This window comes from Colletotrichum costaricense, assembly GCF_030867565.1.
Source record: "Colletotrichum costaricense strain IMI 309622 chromosome Unknown Scaffold_6.1, whole genome shotgun sequence".
Lineage (NCBI taxonomy): Eukaryota > Fungi > Ascomycota > Sordariomycetes > Glomerellales > Glomerellaceae > Colletotrichum > Colletotrichum costaricense.
Window position 1 is genome coordinate 1,193,069 of NW_026848235.1, and position 20,235 is coordinate 1,213,303.

General features: G+C 56.0%; 5 protein-coding genes across 5 annotated transcripts; 2 read left to right on the forward strand and 3 right to left on the reverse strand.

Annotated features, from left to right (window-relative positions):
• Positions 1–7,263: 7,263 nt before the first annotated feature.
• Positions 7,264–8,304, reverse strand: CCOS01_06619 (uncharacterized protein; the record flags this gene model as incomplete). The annotated part of the gene is made up of 2 exons (XM_060454787.1): positions 7,264–7,928; positions 8,064–8,304. 2 exons carry the CDS (start codon positions 8,302–8,304, stop codon positions 7,264–7,266), a joined length of 906 nt encoding a protein of 301 aa, XP_060314487.1.
• A 673-nt stretch (positions 8,305–8,977) lies between these two features.
• CCOS01_06620 (isoleucyl-tRNA synthetase) lies at positions 8,978–11,967 on the forward strand (the record flags this gene model as incomplete). The annotated part of the gene is made up of 3 exons (XM_060454788.1): positions 8,978–9,027; positions 9,112–9,311; positions 9,368–11,967. 3 exons carry the CDS (start codon positions 8,978–8,980, stop codon positions 11,965–11,967), a joined length of 2,850 nt encoding a protein of 949 aa, XP_060314488.1.
• Positions 11,968–13,064: 1,097 nt separating this feature from the next.
• Positions 13,065–15,191, reverse strand: CCOS01_06621 (glycolate oxidase; the record flags this gene model as incomplete). Its single annotated transcript, XM_060454789.1, has 5 exons — positions 13,065–13,157; positions 13,244–13,306; positions 13,373–13,467; positions 13,548–14,819; positions 14,900–15,191. 5 exons carry the CDS (start codon positions 15,189–15,191, stop codon positions 13,065–13,067), a joined length of 1,815 nt encoding a protein of 604 aa, XP_060314489.1.
• Positions 15,192–16,110: 919 nt separating this feature from the next.
• CCOS01_06622 (uncharacterized protein) lies at positions 16,111–18,515 on the reverse strand (the record flags this gene model as incomplete). Its single annotated transcript, XM_060454790.1, has 2 exons — positions 16,111–18,196; positions 18,400–18,515. The coding sequence occupies 2 exons, from the start codon at positions 18,513–18,515 to the stop codon at positions 16,111–16,113; spliced, it is 2,202 nt and encodes a 733-aa protein (XP_060314490.1).
• Positions 18,516–19,211: 696 nt separating this feature from the next.
• Positions 19,212–20,111, forward strand: CCOS01_06623 (enoyl-CoA hydratase/isomerase; the record flags this gene model as incomplete). Its single annotated transcript, XM_060454791.1, has 1 exon — positions 19,212–20,111. One exon carries the CDS (start codon positions 19,212–19,214, stop codon positions 20,109–20,111), a length of 900 nt encoding a protein of 299 aa, XP_060314491.1.
• Between the last annotated feature and the right edge of the window lie 124 nt (positions 20,112–20,235).

Consider the following 20,235-nt stretch of genomic DNA (forward strand, 5'->3'; position numbering starts at 1 on the left):
TTGGTTCCGTTACACGAACTCTCTCTCTCCCATTCTCACCTGAGCAGATTTTCCCCCACAAAAAACGGTTGTGGGAATAGCATCGTCATTCCGGGCCCCACGAAATGCACGTCGTCGATCTTTCTTCTGCCAGTCAGCAGACCCAGAGTATGGAGTACCTTGCTCTGCGCTATTGTTGGAACACACAACACACCGGACGGGGTACCGACTGCCGGAACCCGGTCAGGGTATCATCGTCTCGTACAATGGAAGAAGAAACATCAAGAAATCAAGAGAAATTGGTCATCAAGGAAATACGGTGAAATGAGAATTTCGGAACCACCAGAACGGTGTGAGACCCAAGGTACCTGACCAGAAAAGAAAAGAAAAGAAAAGATGCCAATTTGTGAGTCATCCGTTCCAGCCGTGCCTCACCGTTCCCATCCCGTTTCTCCGTCCTGGCATCCATCGTGCAGATGCAGCGTCGCATCGAACGTGTCCCCGTGACGGGTTCCAGAGGACCGGTACCAACCAGAAGGAAAAGTTGGAAACAGTGCACACTACCCATACACGAACCAGCTGCAGCATCCCGTCTTTCGGTGAATACTGTGCCTTGCTTTACTTCCCACGAACGCGTCGTTACTTGTCCGTCCGCCCGTGGGGGGGGGGAGGAGAGAAAGGGGGTGTGTCTCTACGTCGCGTCGAGATGCCGTTCAAGAAATCACATCCTCCGTGATCACTGATGGGTGCCCGACTGCCCGTAGTACCATAGTCCGGCGTACGCACGTTTGCTTCTTTTCTATACTACATGCTAGATAGAGGCGCGCACCGTCTTTTCTCTGGCAGACTGGCAGGCAGCGGCAGGATCGTGTACTCGTCACAATAGAGGGAGGGCTAAACACTAAAGTGCTTGCGTTCACTAGTTCGCGTGAAAAACCAATACCCATTTGCCCTGTTCCAGCTCTTTCAATCAAGTTTTGCTCAGGAACCGAGGCACCGGGAGAGGCTTCCCTTCGGCCCAGGAACAAAGAGTCCGTGTGCTCGCGGGCGCTTACAAGCCCCAAGCCCTCGATCCAGGCAACATTTCACGATCATCGAGGACAAGATGGACTTCTTTTTCTTCCCCCCCAATGTCTCTAGCGCCTGTCAAGTTAGTGTCAACTAATACGGCGGATACCTACTTCCTGCGGCCTGCCGCTTCAGCTAGCAGAAACTTGCCTACTTAGCTAGCAATCCATCGTGAACTCTCACCAGGAACCGGTTGAAGTTTGACTCAGAACTACTGCAGTTGGGCCAAACAAAACTTGGAGAGCTCCTCCTCGTCTTCGGCCGAGAACCTCCGTATCTCAGGAGTTTGGGCCAAGGTTTAATTCCCCAGGTAGCTCTTTGCAGCTTTGCTTCTTCCTCCACGACGGCAGGATCTCGCGACGTCGGAAAGCTGTCACTGCGACGGTAGAAACATCCTCTCATACAGGTTAGTTTGGCGGGTTGCCCGAATTGGGCAATCCTGCAGCATTTGCTGTCTCTCTGCAGAAGATCCTTGTTTTACATCCTTGCATCGCGTAACCGTACTGATGATCAACCAGGGGAAAATGTGATCGAAAAAGACGCCATCCGTACCATGTGTTGGTTCCGAAGAGGAGGTCCAATGCAGAAAATACAGAAACCCATCATCTGATCAAAATGATTCCATCAGAAAACCCTGTTTTGGCGCCGGGCTTGGAGACTTGGAGACTTTGGGAGGTTAACTCGGCACTTCGGTTGACTTACTTGGGGCCATACGCCATTGACTCCTTCGCTCCGTATTTCTGTCAGTGAGCTGCCTGCCGTCGTCGGAACAGGGGATCTTCGAAAAAGAAAGTGACAAAAAAGTGACGGTGTCACTGGTGTCAAGTATGGTCACGATCTTCTCCTCTGCTCTCCACCCGCCCGACCGTGCACACGCAATACACCGCTAAATCGAGCTGCAGGAGCAAGAGATGCGGAACCTTGGATACGGGGTGGGCGTCGCAATCGTTTGGGGATGCTGGGAACCAGGTGCAAATCACCCCCTCATGACGGGCAGGCAGATTGACGAGGCGTGTCACGATCGAACTTCTCCAGAGTCTCCAGCACCACTCACTCCCACCGTATTCTATTCTCAGACGGGGGTTTACCTGAGAGCATGACCGAATACTGTTCAGATATCAGACGAGAAGCGTACGGTAGGTGATACTCGGCGCGAGCAACCGGTCTGAGACGGAGCCAAGCAATTTCGAAAATTGTACCGTAAGGTGATGATTATTTGATGTATTATTGTTGTCCTGGGTTGATTAGAGCCAGTAGTTCGCGATTTGGGGTTGATGAACGAACGCCGGGCCACTGCGGGAAACATAGTATTATCCTATCTGCATGTTGCGCAGGCAAAACATTGGCATTGTCTCAACGCCCCTCGAAAAAGGTTCTCATGCCTCCAAAGATTTGTAGGTCCGTTCCTGTGATACATTACAGATTTCCACGATGATCGGTCAGAGGCCTGTCTGTCCGTCTGTTGTCTATGGTTTCAACCGGCGACCTCCGCGATCGAAAGGAGACTGTTCAGCTGATGTCTGATTTGGACTGTGCCATCCGGCGGCGGCGTAAAACTGACAAGTCGTACCATTATCACATTGAAAATCTGTGACGAGTCCGTTCCAGGCGATGAGTATCAAAAAATGAGAAGAGAGTGGCACAGATGGTTCGATTGGCTGAAGCGCTTCATGCGACTGATGTCTCTCTGCCTGGAGACATGGAGCCTTTGCCTACCTCTTGGTCGACTAGCAGCCCTATAGCATTCAGGAAACCGTAAAGACGGCGTTTTCATAGCAACATCCATCTCTTCCGCCGCATTCCCATTCCCCTGCCTGCCTCAGCTGTTCGAGCTTCGAGCGGCATCAAGGTCCTGGAGCTCTCCCCGGTCAAAACGGATGATCCAAAATAGCTAGGTAGGTGGACGCCTCGCCGCCCGCCATTTGCTGCATGTTCCATCATCTTCGGTTAGGCTGTGTGCAACACATGGCGTTTTTAAAGTGTATGCCGTGTACCCTCGTTCAGAAACCTGCAGGAATGCCGCCGCTGTCGGACAATTACCGCAAAGGAAAAGCCTGGCATCAATATTTCCTTGGGGGCGGGGTCTGAAGCGAGGTCAGAGACAACACGATAGTGTTGATTTACTTGATAATGTGTATGGATACTGGATGCTGCAACAAATAGTGCCACGGTTCACGGCATATGCAGGCAGACGAATTCCACCATGAGTTGGGGTTGCTGCGGCTGGCGCGTCGTACCCATCCACCTCCAGTGGCAGTTTTGTTGCGATGGTGACATTATCACCCGAGTTGAGGTAACTGATAAGATCCTGGCGCCATCAATGATCGCCCGCAACCCCGTCCTTTGCCTGTTGCGTGCCAGACTGTGGTCTCGGGCGGCTGCTTCATCGACCGAGTGACCGTCGCACTCATCTCACATCTCAGAAAATCGCAGTCAGCCCGTGTGTCCGTTTTGAAATGCTCTCACACAGCCCCCAAATCCGCCCCAAGTATACTCGGTGCCCCGCGGGTGTTTTCCCTGAGGCGATTGACGTGTCTCTTAATATCGATATACGATTTCCGTATGCGTAGTCGGCCGAGGACGGCCAAGCCACGCTGCCACAGAAACTCTCTTACTCGGCAGCCTCGGCATCGTCCTTCTTGTCAAGAGAGGACCACAGCTCATTGCCTCCAGCCTTCGATTCGTTGTGTAACCAATGAGAACTCAGAGACGGTAGGCCATACAGATGCATCTGAAACATGCTCTTCTCCTCAACTCTCGTCTCGCTCCGCAGTGACACGAGGTGTGCGACGCAAGCCCCCAAAAGCGTCCACCGTTCTCCCCCCCCCCTCCGCCGAGAATGATGACAAAGTGGCCCCCGAAAGAGCTCGGGAAGCACAGAGGCGTCCGCTCTGTTGGCTCAGTTCACCGTATTTCCCACGTGGTGTTTGGCAAGGGGCCGGCCGACGGGCAACAACCCACCCCTGACGATCACACCACACCTTGGACACCTTCGAACAGGGATCTCTTCGAGCGAGCGAGCGAGCGCTGCTGCTGATGTGTACTGCGTACGCCCGGACCTCCCCCAAGCTCAGGTGTGATGGGCGGTGCGACGGCGGCAGCTCAGTTGGTCACACCTGGCCTGGCTGCTGCAAGCTTCTTGCTCATCAGGCTTTCAGCAGAGACGGGGTGCGAATTACAGATAGTTCGCGAGCCAAGAACGCACAGTCGAAGCCTGATTGATGTTGGCTCGAGACAGCCCATCGCTGGTCAGCTGAACTCCGCCGGTCTTGCTGTTGGTGCTGTTGCTTCGTAGTAGTTCCAATAGAACAGCTTCCCGTCCCAAAAAGATCAACGACCGCTACTGCAGGTACAAGGGGAAAATTGGCGACGGATTCTGAGAAGGCCTCAGTTGTATTACTGTACTATTCGCCTTGGTCTCTCGCTTCCCGAGACATCTCACACGGCCCCTTGAAGCTATTCCAATTTATCGTCGCCCGCAGCAAGGGACAACGTCGCGGGGCACTTACAAGTCACGGACAACGTGCCATACTTACCAGAAGAGGTCTTTAACAAACGGAGGTCCCAAGGTTCATTCTCCGTGACGAGGTGACGGAGGACTCAGCTCAGGTTTGCCTTTTCCCCTACCCCATACGATGCCGCCGTAGTCGCCGTCATGGTGACCCACCTCCGCGACCCGCCGCGAACCCCCCGCTGCCCAGAAAATCCGTCGGCCGAGCATGTCAAAAAGAGGTAACCCGGGGAGAAAGAGGTTTGTATGACCGGCTCTCGCTTCATTTAGGAGGGCAAAACGTCGAAAAGGTTGCCGTTCCCTAACTCCGGGTGATGATACCCTTGCGTCAAGGGTGCCTCTGAGACGCGCAAACCCAGAACTCGGTTTGCGTCAAAATGCCCGCACGTCCCGCTCAAACGGTAGAGAAGGCAGACGCTTTACGGACTCTGTGGACAGTTTCGTCCGGTCTCTCGACAAGGGCCATCGACGTTGGGTCTGTACGGATACGCTACTCTCTGCTGCCCTATCCGTACGGGTAGTGAACATCAACCGGCTTGGTGGGGAGAGAAACGGTTGATCGGCCAGTAGGTGATGCAGGTTGACGCTTTGGGAGGAGGCTAAATCGCAAGTTCACTGTTTCCTCGGCTTCGTTTTCTGCTACGCCCATGGCCCGAAAGACCGGGTGTTGTGCCATCACCGCTCCAACGATCGTCCACACCCTCATTCTACCGTCGACCCATGGCAGTGCGTGGTCATGTGTACTCAAGGCTGGGGGGTTGCATTTTTGACGGTGAGGATTCGCTGTGCCTCGCTGACACCATTCAAATGCAATCAATTCTAAACCGTCAGCTTAGGCGGGGTAAGTAGCAAAGATGCCCTCTTCTTATCGTTGCCGCATATGCTGTGCAGCGCAGCGAGGTTGAAAGCTGCAAGGCGTATCATTATCCATGATGTTTGTCCATGAGAGAGCTGCCGTATAAGCCACTTCCGTTCTACTAAGAGTTGGCGATCCGGCTGTACAGCGGCAAGGATCAGAGACAGCTCTGCAGCCACTCCGCCGTCCGACATCTCCAATCATGTCGTCAGAGTCTCTCGTCAAATCGTCCGACCACGAGTCCGTGCTGGGCGGGTTAGACGGGAAGCTAGCGTGACTCTGCCTGTCAGTAAGCCGACACTGATTTGTGATCAGGCGAATTAACTAGGTTAGGCTGTCATTATCGTGACTCTTAGCCACTTGGTCTCTGAAAATGATGGTGTGCAGCAGCAATTCGACCGAGTACCTATCCTACGACCGTAAGCAGCGTCAAGGGTGGGGATTTGAAGCTTCACAGGCAGATGTCTTTCGGTACTTGGTCGAGATGTATCTTCTCGAGCTATGTATTTTGGTACGAATGTAAGATCAGCCTTCCATCGCGTGTTTGACGAGTTTGGCATCGATGTTGCGCATCTAGGAAGCAATAGCAAGTAGCATCCTTGCTGGCGTTTCCTGATTGGAAATTTGCCCTGTCTGCCTTTCCAGGAGAGAGTTGAATGTCACAGTCGCCTGCGCTTAAAGTCATGTGTCATGCGCTTGGAAGCTACGGTGCCTTTGATCTCCTCGGGGAACGGCTGCCTCGGCCGATAAGTCAGCTTCGTTTCCGCGTCCACCGCTTCATACAGCCTCCTCAAACTCGAAGCCTAGACTAGGGTTTCCTTCCGCCTAGGAGGACCTCGTGGTCGATTTCGTTACGATTGTTACGATCGTCGGAGTTGTAGAGGCATATACGGCGCCAAGAGGAATCCGCGACAGATAAGAAGAGGGGCGGTAAAGGCAGAATACGAAATCTGCGTAAACGGCAGGAGAAGTTCATGATTCCAGCAGGTCGGGAACTTTGCAAAGCTAGTGCGGCCTTGGCGTGACATTGGGACTGAATCGTAACGTCGTATGCTCTCTGTTGCCCGAAGCCGAACAGCTGGGCTGGCGTATGCCAACGTGCCAACCAACTTGGTTTCCTTCGAGCTCGTTTCACTTGTCTCTGGCCTACTGTGTAAGTAAGCATCGTCAACCGTGCACGCTTACAGCAACTGTTGCCCATGGCTCATCTGGATCGCCACTTCGGCACCATGCCGTATTGGAGCTATGGCAATCCGGGACTGTCCCGGTGAATAAGACGGCGTTTATAAGCGTGCTATAGTCCGGTGTAGGAGCCCGACATATCCCTACAAGGCCCGTTTGGCGGACTTTCCGCCGGTCCGAAGGCGGAGCTCGGGATGACCTTGCCTTTCCCCAGCTTGCGTCAAGGCTTGGCCTGCACAATATCCCAGCAACACGTGTAGTGTGAATCTTTCTTGAACCATTGTCGCTTTCGTAATGGGCACCCAGCGGGGCTTTCTCGAAACAGCCGCGTATTCTTGCTTCGTACCCCAGATCTCGATGAGTTTGCGGTGAGAGTGTCCCATTAACGTTGCGCATCTATTGCAAAGAGACTTGGCTAGTCTAGACACACGAAACGACGGGTGGATAATAGCGTGATTATCGGTCGAAGGTGGCCAAACTTTACGAAGCATGCCAACAAATGACAGTGACAGAGGTGTCAAATTTTCAAAAGTTGGTCCGAAGTGAGCTGCCATTGTGTCATCGGTTATTCATGCCGGTGAGCTGAGTGAGCTCCCCCCACGATGTGAAGTCACTTTGATCTACTCAGTTTTGTAGGGCCAAGGTATTCTTGCCTAGCGGCTAGTCTTCATGGTGCGTCCTCCTCGGCACCAGGGTTGGGCATCTGGGTAGAGCTGATCCAGTTCTCCATGCTGGCTTGACCTGCAGGCTGCTTGGCACCCCCAGCTGCAGTCGACGATGCTAATCTTAGACCTTGGCGCTTCTTGACAACGAGGCAAAGCACACGACCGTAGATCGCGAAACCTTCATAGGAGACATCCATTGCCATCTTCTTCTTGTCGTCGCCGTCTTCCTCTAGGTCGGACCCAGTCTCTTGCTTCTTGACACGCTTGGACGGCCGGGGAGCATCGTCGTCGGAGTCTATCTCAATCGCCGAAGCCTCGGCGCCAGCATCATTGTCCGAGGTCGTCGCGTAGTCGGCATCTTGATCATCGCGAGGTTCTCCGCGCTGTCTTTTTGATCGCCGAGGCCGGCTTGTTTCATCGACAGCGGGGATGCGGGAAAGGCCGGCAGTGTCGTCCTCGGATTCACTTTCCTGCCGAATAGGCACCGTACCAGCGACTGCCTCGGACTCTATGTCTAGATCAATAGGTACGTCATTCGTTTCGTTTATCAGTTTGTTGGAGTTTGACTGCAACTTCCCGGGCGCTTTGTCGCGGAAGTGCTTGTGCTTAGTGAGCAGCGAATGGCGCGTACTTGTCTCGGTCAAAAACATGGAGACCTCAAACTCATCTGGCAGATGTCATGATCAGCCAACTTTATTCGGTTCGAGAAATGGTCTGGACCGGGCTGATTACGACGGCGAGGGTTGGGTTGGGTTGAGCGGGATGGTGACAGTGAGTGAGGCTTCGAAACAGGACGACCAACCTTGGACAACAACATCCTTGATAGTCTTCTTTTTAGAACTCTTCTTCTTTGCCCTTTCTCTCTCCTTCTCTTCACGTAGTTTTGGTAACACCAATGGACGGACGCTCTCGATGACCTTGGGTAAGATGGGGTTCCGAGGATTGAGAAGCCAGCTTTGTGCCAATGCCGGATTGTCGAGATAGATGCGACACTCGAGAACGGAGTACTTTGTGATCCTCAAATATCGGCGTAGAGGCGCCATCGTTGCTGTTTCCTATGAGACGCAGTTGCAGTGAGGCTCGTGCAGCATGAACTCAAGCTTGGATTCGAGGTGGTATTTTGCTCAGACGTGGAGAGATGGCTTTCTGGAGAGGTCTATGCTCAATACGACGTGGTCGAGTGGTGCGCGGAAACCGAAGGGAACTCGAGGTAGTAAGTGATCTGAGGAGCTTTCAGAAGAAAGGTTATGATGAAGTTGATGTCGAAGGTGAAATGACTGTAGATGAGTGAAGGTTGCCCTGACTGCACGTCGTGACGTCGGATGAGAGCTGCCCCACCTGCACATAAGTACCTTTCCTAGTTTAAAGCGTGTGCTTTTGCGGATGGGTAAGGGACGTATACTTGAGAAGCCGCGCGCTGCAAGTACTACCAGTAGCATTCTCCCTGTCCTGCAGCAGCAGTGCCCCGTGCAGTTGCTCCCGCGGGGCGGCGACTGCACGCAGCACGCAGCACGACACTGGATGCGCCTGCCGCCAGTGACCTCAGGCAATTAACAAGGACCCACTTAAAATTTCTCGGAATCGCGTCGTCCAGCTCCGGTGCCGCGTCCAGAAGCTCCGGCTTTCGACTTTCTCATCCAATGGCCGAACCTCAAAGACCGCACCGCAGTTCGACTCTCTGTTCCTCTCCTTCGTAGTGATGCTGACAAAGCGATCATGTCGAAGTCATGGGCATCGACACTGAGGCTACCTAAATCTACCTTTCCGTAAGCTTTCTGGTCTTCTGGTGCAACCACCGCCGCTCCCCCTCGGCTCCGTCCTCAGCTGACCCGTGGCCCGGGCCGTCTTAGACCGCGCCCGCTCTCGCAGTTCCGTCCCGAGTACCTCCGCCGATCCGCCGACGACTTCTACAAGTGGCAGTCATCCAATGACTCTAGGCCCGAGTTCACTCTGCACGATGGCCCCCCGTACGCAAATGGAGGCCTTCACGCCGGTCACGCCTTGAACAAGATTCTTAAGGATATGGTCAACAGAGTCAAGGTCCAGCAAGGTCCGATAGTACCCCGGAGTCGCTGTCTTCGTCGTCGCCTAATGCCAGTCTTGTAGGATATCGCATACGCTACAGGCCCGGCTGGGATTGCCATGGCCTCCCTATCGAAATGAAGGCCGTTGGCACGTCAGGCGGCAAGGGCATGACTCCGGTAGAGATCCGCAAGGCTGCGAGACAGCTCGCTTCCACCACAGTTCTGGAGCAGATGGAGGGCTTCCGCTCGTACGGCGTCATGGCCGACTGGGACGCGCGATGGACGACAATGGACCCCGATTTCGAGGTCAGGCAGTTGCGCTTGTTCAAGCAGATGGTACGGCGAGGCCTCATCTACCGCAAAAGCAAGCCCGTATACTGGTCGCCATCCTCAAGAACCGCGCTGGCGGAGGCCGAGCTGGAGTACAACGAGAACCATGTTTCAACGGCGGCTTACGTTCGATACCCAGTCATTGGCGGCCCCTCCTTGGACGGCTTTACTGGCCAGCTCTACGCCATCATCTGGACGACAACCCCCTGGACACTCCCGGCGAACAAAGCCATCGCAATTCACGAAGAATTGGACTATGCCATAATCGCCGTCAACGGAAGCGCATACCTCACTGCAGTCAGCCGTCTTGAGGCCGTTAAGGCTCTCTTCCCCGAACAGGAGCCTCAGGTCATCGTGGCGTCTATCAAGGGTTCCGAATTGCGTGGCTTGCAGTATAAGAACAGGCTGCAAGGGGCCAACTCTGCACTTCAACCAATCATCCACGCAGAGTTTGTGTCAGCAGACTCTGGAACTGGACTCGTTCACATCGCTCCTGGTCACGGTTTCGAGGACTACGAGGCTTGCGCGCAACTGGGCATCGATGCCTTCGCACCCATCGATGACGAAGGAAATTTCACCCGTGACGCTTTCCCAGACGATCCAGAAAAGCTGACCGAAGCCTCCTCGATCCTCAAGGGCGGTAGCAAGGCCGTTCTCGCCCTGATTGAAGACGATGTTCTCCAGGCAGCAAAGTACAAGCATAAGTATCCCTACGACTGGAGGACGAAACAGCCCGTGGTCATGCGGTCGACGGCCCAATGGTTCGCCGATGTCGGTAGCATCAAAGATGACGCTCTCAACGCCCTAAAGGAAGTCAAATTTGTGCCATCAACCGGACGCAACCGCCTTGAAAGCTTCGTTGTGGGTCGTAGTGAGTGGTGCATTTCTCGCCAGCGTGCCTGGGGCGTTCCTATTCCCGCTTTGTATGATGCCAATGGAGACGCCGTAGTGACAGAGGAATCCGTCGACCACATCATCTCGGTCATCCAGAAGCGTGGTATTGATGCCTGGTTCTCTGATGCTGCCGATGAATCCGCCTGGTTTGCACCGTCTCTGAAAGGAAGCTACAGACGTGGTACCGACACAATGGATGTCTGGTTCGACAGCGGAAGCAGTTGGACAGAGAGTAAGGGTCAAGCCGACATCTATCTCGAGGGATCCGACCAGCACCGCGGCTGGTTCCAGTCAAGCTTGCTTTCGTACGTCGCTGCCCAAAGGGCCGAGGGCGACGCAACCTCCCAAGCGCAGCCCAAGTCTCCTTTCAAGACTCTCATCACCCACGGCTTCACGCTTGACCACACCGGCAAGAAGATGTCAAAGTCGATCGGAAACACCATTTCACCCGGTCAAATCATGGACGGCACCCTCCTGCCGCCGATCAAGGTCAGAGGCAAGGCCAAGGTAGCCGGCGCCGCCCCAACCTACGAGGCCCTGGGTCCAGATGCCCTCCGTCTCTGGGCCGCCAGCTCAGAGTACACCAAAGACGTAGCCATCGGCCAGGCGGTCCTCAAGTCCGTCCATACCGTGCTGGTCAAGTACCGCACAATCATCAAGATGCTGACGGGTTCGATGCACGAGTCCGCCCGGACCGCGCCCACGACGACGCTGGATCACATCGCCCTCATCCAGCTGCGCGACGTCATGGCGGAAGTCGAAAAGGCCTTCGCCGCACACGAGTTCTACAAAGCGTTCAGCGCCCTCAACCGCTGGGTCGCCAACGACCTATCCGCCTTCTACCTCGAGGCGATGAAGGACCGACTTTACTGCGGCGACGGCGGCGGCGTGCTGGAGCCCATCTTCCTCGGCTTCCTCCGCATGCTGTCGCCCATGACGCCGCTCTTGGTCGAGGAGGCGTGGGACCACCGTCCCGAGTACATCAAGGCCGACAGCAGCATCCTCCACCCCTTGTACACCCCCTACGACGCGCCCGTCCACGGCAGAGCGCCCTCCGCCATCGGGGAGGCTTCCCTCCGCAAGGATGTTCCCGTTCTGATATCCGTCCAGGGCGCCGTCAAGGCCGCTCTAGAAAAGGGTCGCGCGGCCAAAGTCCTCGGGTCATCGCTGCAGTCTTCTGTAGTTGTCACGACCGAGGACCAAGCCGTGGCCGGCGTGCTGGCCAAGTATGGAGAGGAGCTGGAAGCCATGTTTGTCGTATCCTCGGTAGAGACCAACAAGGGGATACCCAACCAGCCCGAGTGGCGGTACGACGAGGTATTCGAGGTCAACGGCGCAAAGGGGACGGTCTCGGTGTTGCCGCCAAACGAGCACAAGTGCCCGCGCTGCTGGCGGTATGTCGCGCCCAAAGAGGAGACGTTGTGCGGGCGTTGCGATGATGTCGTGGCGAGTTTGTAGGAATAGAAAAGAAGGACGTGTACATGTAACAACAGCTAGCCCCCCCAAACAAAAAAATCAATATACCCTCATCAGGAAATTTTACTTTCGAGGTCGACATTATGATACATGTCTTCTATCTTCCGTCTCCCATATTGGTAGCCTACGCGCAATCGTAACGAGTAATCGGACGACCTAGGTGCGATAACCGAGTGGTTGAATCAAAAAATGTCAATACCACCTCTTTCTTATGTTGGCAATTAATCACTATCACTCCTGGAATTAAAAATCATCCTAGTTTCATTCGCTGTATACTCTGGGAGTTTGCGTTCAATATTTTGCACCTTTTGAATCCTTTTCCAAAGTCGAAACCATTTCGAGCAATGCGCATACACATACACCGGCCCTTAGCTCGCCAGGAAAGACATCGTAAAATGAAATAAAGGAAGCAACTATACCCTCCAATAGCTAGGAATCGGTAGAAAGATAAAGAGGAACACGAAACAATCAACGAAGACGAAAGACCCAGACGAAGGCGAAGACGTCGAAAAAGAAAAGATTGGCTTTGACCTATATCAGTGTGCTTTGAGCCTCTTCCGTCATCAATCATCACGGAAGGGTGGCCGAGTTGGTTATGGCGCCAGGTTAAGGTCAGCTTAACATCTGTTTCCTGGTGGGGCAACCCGCGCGAGTTCGAGTCTCGTCCCTTTCATTTTTCGCTTTTTTGACAATCTCCAAGACATAAATGCCTCCAGAAAGCATTGAGCGAACATCATTTTGGTTTTCTTGGCGATATGGAAGTTACTTTCTTTTCATGTCGTCCTATTGTTGTGAATACGCCTTGCAGCACCCGCGAAACACGGATCACAATCGTTTGGCCAAACCACCCACCAAAAGTCTGGGGACGAACAATACCCATTCCAATTCTTGGAAAAAGTGCTTGTCAATTGTGCGCGGACCCAAGCTAGTTAGGTGAATACCGGACGCATCAGGGAGATGTATATATACAAGAGTTTAATAATGCCATCTAGGTTCTGCTTCCTCTCCGCTCCCCTAATCATCTTACACCAGAGCCCGGAACCAAGAACCCATAGGTTCCTCGACCTCGCCGCCGCTTTTTACCACTCGCTCACCTCGCCAGCCTTGGGCGGCTGTACTCTGACGATCTTATCGCAGTTGAGCAGGCAGAGGGGGTCAAGAGCCTTCTTGATCTGTGACGAAGCATCGTATTAGCACTTCAGTTCCCAGGCAATCATAAGCACCGAAGGGGGGAACTCGCCTGTCTCATGGTATCGACGGTAGACTCGCCCAGCTCGTGCGGGAGGTAATCCCTCTTGACGAGTCCGACGCCGTGCTCACCCTATCAGCCATGTTAGCGAGTCTCGGATACTTCAACGGGCTAGCCAAAGGTCTGACGACAACATACCGTGACGGTGCCCTCCATCTCGACAGCTCTCTTGACCATGTTATGAACCAGGTGTTCGGCTCTCTTGCGCTCCTGGTCATTATAAAGCAGAATGGCTGACATCAAAAGTTAGCACTCTCTCCTTCAAAACATGCGCGTCCCCCACGCATGACCAAAAAAAAAAAAAGGAACTCACTGTGGAAGTTTCCATCCCCAACATGCCCAACAATGGTGCCAAAAAGCCCACTCTTGGCCATGGCCTCCTTGGTCTCCTCAATAATGTCAGGCAACCGGCTCGTCGGCACCGCAACGTCCCCAGTCCAGACGTGATCCCCTTCGCGCCGGACCGCCATCGTACTCCACAGCGCCTCCTTCCTCGCGCTCCACAGCTCCTGCTGCTCCTCCTCGTTCTTAGCGAAATCAAACGTCTTGCTGCCCGTCTTGCTCGCGAGCTGCTTCACCAGCGCCACCTGCTCCTTGACGCCCGTCTCCGTGCCGGCGAACTTGAAAAACAGCGTCGGCGCCTCGGCCCACGCCTTGCTCGTCATGCCGGCCTTGTTGATACACTGCATCTGCAGGTCGTCCAGGATCTCCACCGCCGCGACCGGGATGCCGGCGGCGACGACCTTGGCGACGCAGTTGGCCGCGTCGCGGATCGTGGGGAAGGCCGAGACAGCGACCGAGGTGGACGCGGGCTTCGTCGTAACTTTCAGGGTGGCCTCCGTCACGAGGCCCAGGGTGCCCTCGGACCCGATGAAGAGCTTGGTGAGGTCGTAGCCGGCGGAGCTCTTGCGCGGGCGCTGCCGCGTCTTGATGATGGTGCCGTCGGCCAGCACGACCGTCAGGCTCAGCACCCACTCGCGCATGGTGCCGTAGCGGTAGGCGTTGGTGCCGCTGCATCCGGTGCCAATCATGCCGCCAATCATGGCGCCCGGGCCCGGGTCCGGCGGGAAGAACAGGCCCGTCTGCGCCAGCTGGTCGTTGAGCGACTCCCACCCGACGGCGGGCTGCACCACGACGTCGAGGTCCTCCTGGTGCAGCTTCAGGACCTTGTTCATGCGCCCGAAATCGATCGAGATGCCGCCGCGCGTGGGCGTGAAGTGTCCCTCGAGGCTGGTTCCGCCGCTGTAGCCGACGACGGGGATGCGCCGCTGGTGGCAGATCTTCATGATCTCCGAGACCTCCTCGGTGGTGCTGGGGAAGACGACGCAGAACGGCCGCTCGTCGGGCTTGGCCGAGTGCGAGGACCACTCCGAGTTGGCGTGGTGTTCGAGGTCGACCTTTGTGGTGCTGACGTGCTCCTTGCCGACGATGCCGACGAAGTCGGCCCAGGCGGCCTCGAGGTTCTCCTTGTTGAGCTTGTGGACCGGCGCGATCGTCTTGGCTAGCGGCAGGGTCGATTCTTCGCTGGGGCTCGGGGGCACGAGGGTGCCTAGGTAGTACGACACTCCCATCGTGGTGAGTAGCACTGCCAGCACGCAACGGCGCATTAGCTACTGTGACAAGTCTTGTTGCAACGTCTCGCCGCCCCGGAACATCAGGACTTACCGAAAGTGTACGCCAGATTCCTGCTATTCCCCGTCTTCTCTCGCTCGGCAGCGAACCTCTCCCGCTCCGCCTTCTCGCGCGCCAGACGCTGGGTGATGCTGCCGACGACCTGACCCTGGAACGTCCGGCCCTTCTGCTTCTCCTCAGTGTTGCTCGGCGTGCCGCGCTCACTCGACATGTGCCGTGCGGTAGCACCATTGGCGAGAGCGACGCATCGCCGGCGCGGGGCCGGGCTTGCGGTCCTGAGGCCTTGCAGAGCTGCCTGGGGAGCTCGAGCTCTGATATGCGCCATTGCGCCTATGTTCGACTCGGCGGTGGTGTTGATGGACGAGGTGTGTCAGGAATACGGTACAGATTGCGGTACAAGCTTCTTCAATTGATCAGAAGTTGAAGAGGGGACAGGCTTCGAGCCATCCGGGTTCGGAGCTCTGGGAGAATTCGAGAGGAGGGGATGGTGGCTTCGTTAGAGGAGCTGTACTGCGTACGCGGGCGAACGACTGCGAATAGTAGTGCAGGTAAAGATTATTTGTAGCTGGGTGGAGCTGCATCCGTCTTAGCACTTCTGGAGCTCGGATGGCGAAATGGAATCCATGCAAGCCGCCTGCAGCAATGGAACTGGGGCACCTCAGCAGCACTGGAGCAGAAAGTGCACCCTGCGAGCCTATCGGGGATAAGGATTGGCCGGCCCGGAAGCGGGGAAGGGTTGTGCGGTGGGGCTGCCGTAGTACCGTGGTATGCCCGCGCCGGTGTGGAACTCCACTTCTTCACCGTCTGGCCCCCCCCTTCCGTCCGCTTATCCAAGGCCGAGGATAACTCTGGCTAATGGAATGGCGTGCTAGCGAGGTCGGAGACACCCATGGTCCATTATGTTGGGTGCACAGCAGACAAGAACATGCCATGGCTGACTGTTTATGGCTTGGGATTCCGTGTTGATTACAGACCAACTTGGGAAAGCATACTAAGTCGGCACGGATAAGCCCCGAGACTCCCGATACAATTGCCGTGAACTTCCTCGTCATCATTTCCACATTTCGACGACTGTCACCGGCCTGCCTGTAAGGAATGGAAGATCTCTCAAAGTACAGAACTCCATGAATCCAATCCTATAGATCCATACACCTCGTTATATCAAACATGCGCCCCATTGTCCGTAGAAAGCCCCCCCAAAGTATCTAATCTCACCTTATAATAAGGTAGTCTCTCGAAGCACCTTAAGTCTTCCATCCAGGGATAAGCTGCACATTAAACGTCGGCGTCCCAAGCCCCCCAGCAGCCCCCCTCAAATGCGCCAAATACGCAGCAAGCTCCCCGTCCTGCTCGATCGCCAACGGCATCTCCCCGCCCTTGCCATCCTTCAACACCCCCTCCAGCCGTAGACAAATCGCCCCCGGGAACTTACTCGCCGCCGCGTGCCGCAGCTCCTGCACGGAATGCGAGCTTAGCGTCGCGATCCAGATGGTCGTAGTGGCCATGAAGGTGGAGGAAGAGTGGAGGCGTAGGTAGACGGCTATGCTCGTGGTAGACGGAGGCTGCGGCTGCGGGTGCTGGTGCTGTGGTAGAGGTGACGACGGTGCGTGGAAGACAGGTTGTTGCTGCTGCTGCTGCTGCTGTGCTGCGGTGGCAGCAGCTACGGCGTATTGCTGCGCGTATTGCTGGTCTACAAACGCCGCCTGCGCGTCGGCTGCTAGGAGGAGAGACGAGCCCATGTGGTGGGTTTCCAGGCCCATGTCCGGCTGCCCGAGGAGCGCCGATGAGAGGATCCTCGCCGCGGAGTGGCCCATCGGGTCGGCGGCCGCGGCGGCCTGGACCTGCATCGACACGGTGGGCATGAGCATCTGCGGCTGCTGGCTTTCCCCCGAGCCGGGCATGAGTCCCATAGACGGCGGTACGGATACCTGGCTGGCATCGACGTACTGGCCGCCGCCCAAGTCATCCTCGTCTTCCAAAGCATCAGCCATTTCTGGCTGTGCGGGCTGGGCCCGGACCTGAATTGCCTGGACTTCCTCTTGCCGTTTCGCGTCGTCGCGAACTAGTTGCGTCTGTTGCGTGACTCCTCGTTTCTGTGGCTGCTCCCGCCTCGAGGCATCATCCCTCAGCCTCTTCATCACATCCTTCGCAAGAACATCCAAAGCCCGCACCTTTTCAGCGTGAGCGTGAGCATGCACTGAAGAAGCACCGCCGTCTCCTTCGTCTCCTTCGTCCCCCGGCGGAGCGAGAACCCGCCGTACCAGCTCCGACCCAGCCTCCCACTCCGCCTTCAGCTCCGCCCACTGCGCCGGCCCAGCCTCAGACTTGCAACCGAGCCCCTCCCGCTTTAATATCCTCTCAAACGCCGCGCGGAGATCCCTCGCCTCCTCCGGGTTGACGCCCAGGATATTTTTCGCCTCGGCGAGCGTGAGCCGCTTCTCCAGCGTCCGCGCCCGCTTCGTAATGTCCGTACATATAACGTCGAGGGCCAATCTCTTGGACTCGTGGTTGTTACTGCTGCGGTTGTTACTGCTGTTGCTGTTGCTGTTGCTGTTGCCGTTCGCATCCCCAGACTCCTCGTCGTCCCACATCACTGCTCTCAGCCGCGGCGTCTCCCTCACAAGCCGGGCTTTGACGGCCGCCCACCTCTCCGGCCCGGCGATCGTCTTCTTGACGATGCCGGCTTCCTCGCAGAGCTGCGCAAACGTGACCCGCACCTGACGATATACGTCCGTCTCCAACCCGAGGATGGCTTTTGCGTCGTCGAGCGTGGTCTCTGAAGGGAAGCGCGGGGCGATGGAGTGTTGTGTATCATGAGATGACGCGGCCTCCCAGGCTCGCAGCCGCCGCCTCTTCCTCCTGTTGTTGCTGCTGCTATTGCCGTTGCTCTCCTTGCCCCCCACCGCGTCGTCGTCTTCGTCGCCCTCGCCCTCGCCTGGCAGCGACGACCCCAGCATCTCCCGATCCGTAAGAGTACCAGCCGTCACAACCCCCTCACCACCCCGGCTCCCAAAGCCGTCGTCGATAGTGACCACAGATGCTTCCCGCCGACCAGAGCCCGCCACCGCCTCCTCCTCATCCCCGTAACCATCCCTAGACCGCTCCCCATTCGCAGCCTTCAAAAGCCACCGGTTCCTCGTCCTCACGCGAATCAGCTCGCGCTTCTTGATGTCGAACCCATCCTCCCTCAGCACGGCCAGCATCTCTCCCTGCGTCAGGTTCCGCTCCCACAGCTCCTTGACGCGTGCGACCAGCCGGCCGTTCTTGTGCGCAGGGTTCTGCTTGGACGGGAAATCCCACTTGCGGAACTGGGTCTGGAAGGCTCGTTTGCTGTACCATGTGTGTGAGCGAGCGACATGTGTAGTCCGACAGCCTTTACTTTACCCCGGATTCGGCCCCGGCACCGGCCCCAGTCCCGGTTCCGTTGTGGAACGGGGGTAAGCTTTGCCGGATGTGGATCGGGCAGTCCGACCGGCGAGAGGAACCACGAAGACCATAGGGGAGCAGAGGTGGATAAAGAGACTCAAACTGACCAGGGCGCAAAGTCATGATGCATTTTTAGGTACATCATGATGTCCTCGAGGGACCTCTTCTCGTTGATGTAGAGCTGAAAACATAGCTTCTCGTGGGCATCCCAATCATATACCATGCCTCTAGAGTTCCTCTACGAGTCGTGTCTTGTAATAATGCGTCTTTGGCTGAATGGGGGAGCGTCGACGATGCGCAAGTGGTTAGTTGAGTCAGCCGTACTGTGCCAAGATCATGATGCACGGTAGCGAGGACTGTCTGATTATCTTATCTCACTCTTATCGCATTCTTATCATTGTCTTCACCGAAGTATCTTATGCTCGGTGAGCTTCGGTGAGAAGCTGTACGTCCACTAAGTGTCATGGCTGTATCTCTCGGGAACTTGGTCATCCATCCCGTTAATCGGCTTCATAAGGAGTAGGTAGCTTGATCAAACCAATATTTCAGAATCTCCAAGTTTCTGACAGCAATTAACGACCAAGCCAGTCCCTGATACATGCCGGGCCGCTCCGCATGGACGTTGATCACTCTACCATTCCGGACCTCGGTACCGGTTGTAAGCGTTCTTCCCCTCCATCTCCAACCTTTGACCTCGAACCCAAAGACGGCGGCAAAGCGCATCCACGTAAAAGTTCACTTCTATCTACATTATCCCCCACCTCCATCCCCTACAATCCAGTCAATCTGAATAACTCAACCTCCATCAAAAACCACAAATTCCATCACAAACAATCTCACCACCAACCTCATCACCACGACCTCAACTCCACATCCAATACATCATCAATCACAACCCTCCAAGAACCCATCAACAACAATGTCCTCCCTCCCAACATCCTACAACACCCTCTCCCTCCCCCAAATAACCCTCTCCCACCACCCCGCCTCCTCCCCCTCCCCAACCCCGGTGATACTCCTCACCCTCAACCGCCCCTCCGCCCGCAACGCCTTCACAGACGAAATGGCGTCCTCCCTAGCAAAAGCCTACACCCTCCTCTCCACCGACCCCCGCGTGAAAGCCATAGTCCTCACCGGCTCAGACCCCTCCAACAAGACCTTCTGCGCAGGAATGGACCTCCACAACCGCGTCCGCCTCCCCTCCCACCGCGACGCCCACCGCGACACGGGAGGCCTCGTCGCCCTAGCAATGCACAACTGCTCGAAACCCGTCATCGCCGCGATAAACGGCTCCGCCGTCGGCGTGGGCATCACGATGGCCCTCCCCGCCTCCATCCGCATCGTCTCCCGCGACGCGAAGATCGGCTTCGTCTTTGGGCGGCGCGGGTTCAACATGGAGGCCTGCTCGTCCTTTTACCTCCCGCGCCTCATCGGCGCCGGCCCGGCGCTGCATCTGTGTACCACGGGAGGGGTGTACCCCGCCACGAGCCCGCTGCTGCGCAACTTATTCAGCGAGATCGTCGCGCCGGGCGAGGTTCTCCCGCGCGCGCTGGCGGTCGCCGAGGACGTCGCTGCGAACGTGAGTACCGTGGCCGTGAGGGTGATGCGGGATATGATTCTGAGGTCGCCGGCGAGTCCGGAGGAGGCGCACCTGCTGGAGAGCAAGATCTTCTTCGACCTGTTTAGCGGGAAAGATAGTAAAGAGGGGATGGAGAGTTTCATGGAGAAGAGAGCGCCGCGGTTCGAGGCGACGATGGAGAAGGATGCGCCGACGGCGTACCCGTGGTGGAAAGAGGTTGATATCAAAGCAAAGATTTGAAATTCGCTGTAGTATTACATTTGTAAAATTGAAATCATGACATGAGAAGAAGTACTGTATGGACGATCCTGATTGCAGTATGTGACGGCCCGCTAACCCAGTCCACCCTTATGGAAACCCCCTA